We start from the raw sequence: 5,157 nt of genomic DNA on the forward strand, positions 1-5,157 counted from the left end.
TGTGTGTGTGTGTGTGTGTGTGTGTGTGTGTGTGTGTGTGTGTGTTTGTGTGTGTGTGTGTGTGTGTGTGTGTGTGTGTGTGTGTGTGGGGGGGGGGGGGGGGGGGGGGGGGGGTGTCCATGCAAGTGTGTGCATATATGTGGGTCAAACATCAAAATACTAGCACGGCGGTTGTTTTTCTGCGTATGTAAATTCCAAAAGACGCACATCCACATAGCATGGCATGGAAGCCATTTGCAATGTGTAGTGTTGACGTTGTGGCTCTTTATTTTTTTTGGGACACCAAAATGAACAGGAAACAGCCATCGCCATGTTGACACTACGTTAGCCAACAGGACCGACTCCAAAGGCCTATTACTCAACCCAACGTTTATCTGACTGAGTGTGGGATTCCAGCACACTCCTCTAATTTTAACATTTTCCCTCCAATGGGCAACAGCGCCATGCCAGACGCAACTTTAGGAAGGTATCGGATGATGCGAGTTTGCGCTTATTCAAACATTTCTGTATCAAGTCGACAGAGTCTCCTGCAAGCTAAATATTTTCTTTGCTAGTGGGCAAGATATTATTAGCATAATGGACCGATGAGCGAACTGTGTTTTCGCTGAAGTAGACACAAGACTACATTTAAACCAGAACATTAAATGGCGAATCAACAGCTGTAACATTTCTTACTTTACTTGTACTTATATACCTAGTATACTTTTAATATTATACTATACTATCTTGTAAATATAGTTATAGTTGTGCTTACATACTTCAATATACATATATGTATGCTCATGGATGTTCTTATACTTCTAATGTTACTTGTGTGCAAACAATTTAGTTCTAATTCTACAATAAGATTTGTACCCATGATACTTCAGATGATCGATGGGACTTTATTGTTTTATTAATCCAAACTGTAAAATGGGGGAGTTGTCAAACATTGAGCTCCTGCAGCCAATCAGCATCACTCATTCCCCCTTCCAGCTCACCACATGTCTGACTGAGGCATGACATCACTGCTTTTCAACACTCACCCTGGTTCACATCACTCAGTCAGCCAATTAACAGCCAGGCAAATGAATCCTTACCTAGACAGTTTCCTAGACTAACTTATCTTGTCTCCTTGAGCCCTTAACTCTCTTCCTCACGCACATCCTTGGTACTCGTCACTTATTTAATCTCTTGTTAACCTTCTCTTGAATCACTCACTCACTACAGCAATCACTCACTCACTCTTGCTTACTCACACTGCTTCACAAGCTCTCTGCACCCTCTTTCAAACCACACTCGCTCACTTTTTCCCAACACAGCCACTCCTGAGAAAATCACACTGCACATCGGCACACGATGCTGCTGGCTAGCTTTAGTCCAGCCAAGCGGTATCATCCTCCAGCTAGGAGCTTTAGCATGGCACACACATGGTAATGATTTCCAAAGTAACTTATGCACTGCTGAAAATGTAGCTTGTATGCTCATGGTTGTAAAATTTATAAATTGGCATGGTTTGCAACAGAGGATTTATTTTAGCTCAGCATGTTCAATGTTTTGCAGTTGCAGGGTCAAGTGGGAGGTTGTGGTTCATGCTTTGCTCTGAACCAGGCAAAACGTGTTATTATCAATATTGTCATAGGTTATATCTACAATGAATTATTATTTTCCATATATTCCTTTCAGATTAGATCCTTGGAAAGCAAGGAGAATTCAATTTCAACAGTGGTATCCCCATACATAAATGAATAACATCATCATTACCCTAAAATGAATTATATAAGAATTGTGATTTGTGATGTCAAATTTATAATCTATACCCATCAAAAGGTAGGTGTTATTGTCTAACAGATGGCTGCCTGTAATTATGATGTTACTTGTATTTATGATACAGATAATGACCATATCATGTCAATTAGATGAACAAAGAGGCACTGTATATATTGTTGCTTCAAATACACCGCACAATAAATAAGGAATTCCAATTCTGTCTCTCCATCAATTAATGACAGACAATTACATGGAAACCATATTTGTTTTGTTAATGTATTTTTTGTAATAAAAATATTAGCATATCATTCTACAATGACAGTGTTTACACACTGTTTTGATTTACACATCCTTGTTGAGAAACTGTTGCTAAACGATGTAGCCACGCCAAGCTCTGATAAAGGGAGGGCTGTGAGTGACACAAACAAAATTAAATCAGATAAATTAAATATTAATTTACATCGACATCATTCCTCAAGCACACGCACACACGCACACACGCACACACACACACACACACACACACACACACACACACACACATCTTGCCTTCCCACAATTTACGGGGAGTCCGTGTTCAATAACGCCGCACAAGACAATGAGACAATTCATGGCGGGGTTTGGGGATGCTGGGGTGGAGGGCCTAAAAGACACAGTCGTATATTCCAAGAAAACACATGAACGCTGAACAGCACCCCAGCAGCCATATGGTTTGTGTTTAGAGAGGAGGAGAAGAAGAAGACGAGGAAGAGGAAGGAAAAGAAGAAGAAGATGAGGAAGAAGTAGGAGAAGGGCAGAGGATGAAAAGAAGAAGAAACAGAAACAATAATCACTCTGTTGATTCTCGTGTTTCCATTTGGCTGACTTCTTATTTGAGAGGACAGTAATTGTACCTGACACACGTCCGATCACTGTTGCACCCATGTCTAAACAGGACGGAGGATGCACGAAGACAGAGAGGTTACAGCATGCCTCCCTCTGTGGATATGTGCATGACAAATGTTTATTTATGTGTGATCGTGGGACTTGCACTTTATTAATTAGCCAATACTGTCAGAATGCTGAAGCTAAAAAACAAACATGAAACTAATCATTTATATATACAAAAACGAATTAATGGGAAATTAGTGTATAATAATTTCAAATATGCCAGATTCTGATTTCAATGTGTTAATAATTCTATCGTTCATTTATTAGGATGCAGATGTTTGTTTGAGGGGGGTATATCTCTGGGTTGTCTTAATAACACAGGAAGCTTCTCCGGCTGGTGCGGCCGTCTGCATCTTGACATGCATAGGAAATGCGCGGTCCCTTGGCAGTTGATCCCCATGTATCACCTCACATGTGCTACCCGGTGCTAACTTTGATTCTGGTAGTATTTATGAATCGGCCCCGGATCCAAGAAAAGCTCTGGCTCTAATTAAGGCGCCTAATCCACAACTGCAAACAGGATTCTGTCAACAGCAAATAGGCCTACAGTGCAACTGGATCAAAGACTGAAAAGAAAAAGAAAAAGGTGCTGCCATATGGAACCAACATCGGCGTTATTTGTGAAAATAGCACCGAGTTCACTTCAGTTCAGTTCAATCAGAGCTGTTGCTGTTAGTACCCCATGCGGCTCTTTTGTTTTCCTTTTTTTTTTTTTTGGGGGGGGGGGGGGGGGGGGGGGGGGGGTGCAATCCAAGCAAAAATAATCTTAAAGTTGTCAACCTTTTCTGCTATTTATGTGGTCCAGTGAAGTGCGAACATACAGCATGTTTGACAACAGCTGTGTCTCTTGTTTTGTTATGATCAAATTATTGGCACATGGCAATCAGTTGAACGACTTACAAAATGCAGTCCTTGATTTACGGTTATGGATCAACTTTGTTATAACACAACACTTGTCTAAGTGAGTCAATGCTATTTCATTGAATTGTTTTGATGATTGTTGGGCTTACCTTGCTCCGGTGAGAGAGGGAAGCAGGCGCTGGAAACCTTGGCGATGAGCTGCGCTTTTTCTTGCGCTCCATAGCGATCTTCGTACGGCGCGCCGATCCTCTTTGAACCGTAGCAGTTCACGTGAGTCGAGGTGTGATGATTTCGACCAATCTGAGATCCAAAACCATCGTTTCCGGCGCGTCTGGCACACAGTTCTGTCTTACTGCTGTACATTGAAAGCGCAAAGCCCGTGAGATCAGTGAAGGCTTGGGGTTGACAGTGACTGACCATCCCGAGGAGCGCTGATGAGTTCTGCATTGATTTACTCTGCCTTGTTTCTGTGAGCACACGTTGTTGGTCACATTACCTGCACACAGGACATACATATCATCAAGGACAACATGCCGTGACAACACTAGTACGTTTTAAAACATTGTAATATTACGCAAACTTATCACACAAGGTCTATAGGGAAAAAATGATCTCGTTCATTAACTTACCGAGTCAAATAACTCTGCACCACAACAACATTGAAGGAAATTACCCTAAGATGGTACAGCCTATATAAGTATATTTTCCGTCATGAAAGAAAAATGCATTTAATGGTTTCGGCAATAGCATCCTCTCGGTCCGGTGTTAGTATCCCCTAGCATCCAGAATGCGCGTTGCCCCCCTGATTGACATCCGATAGATACACTGTCCGGTTAGATCGGGAAGTGAGGCGAACTGAAGTCTTTGCTTGCCAATGAGCTACTGTCTCGATGGTGGGAGGACATCGATCGAGACGAAGTGCATCAGGGTTGAACAGTTGAGGAGCTCTGGGATGACGAAGACTCGCCAGAGCCTGTGTGTCAAGTCCTGGACCGCAGCCAAGGTGATTACAAGCAGAAATCAAAGTGGTGTCTGTGCATCGCAGACATGCCTGGAATCAATGCGCATAGTAGGCTGCTCACAAACATGTGTAAGAATTAAGGCAGGGTTTGCTGCGCGATAATAGGTAATGATAAATGTGTGAGATTATAGGAGCGATATTATGCTATTATGAACTGAAAAAAAAGCCAACAATAAAACGGCATCAATAAGAGACGGGCTGTTTTTGACCCAAATTACAAATAGGTTGTACGTGCCTATTTCTATAACCGAGAATGATTTTTTTAACCGGTCTAAAGAAAGTCTAAAGTAGTCCAAAGAAATTTGGCAATAGCCTATAATAAAAAAAAATGCTTCAAGAAAAATACTTCAATATAATTTTTACAGGAATAAGATATATCATTTAAGAAAGACAAATTGTTGTTAGGGTCAACATGAGACCTGTTTACATATTAAATAATTGCAATTCGGTCCATTAATGCTCCTAGGGTAAAAAAAATCCTACACATAACCGTCCTAACAAACTTAACTTTACTTGTTAATTGCATGTTTTAGTGAGCCCAGGACCAGCCTTCATCTGGGCATGAGGACCTGAGAGATATGGGTGTAACCTTGCCT

General features: G+C 41.4%; 1 protein-coding gene across 1 annotated transcript in view; it reads right to left on the reverse strand.

The window, feature by feature from the left end:
- The window catches only part of glis1b (GLIS family zinc finger 1b), a gene marked incomplete at its 5' end in the record, with an annotated part of 65,611 nt that extends 61,651 nt beyond the window's left edge, over nucleotides 1-3,960 (reverse strand). The window contains one exon of the mRNA XM_079740046.1: nucleotides 3,690-3,960. Coding sequence (XP_079596172.1) covers nucleotides 3,690-3,960 — 271 coding nt within the window. The remainder of the gene's footprint in view (nucleotides 1-3,689) is intronic.
- Between the last annotated feature and the right edge of the window lie 1,197 nt (nucleotides 3,961-5,157).

Source organism: Pollachius pollachius (assembly GCF_949987615.1).
Source record: "Pollachius pollachius genome assembly, chromosome: 7".
In the NCBI taxonomy this organism is placed as follows: Eukaryota; Metazoa; Chordata; class Actinopteri; order Gadiformes; family Gadidae; genus Pollachius; species Pollachius pollachius.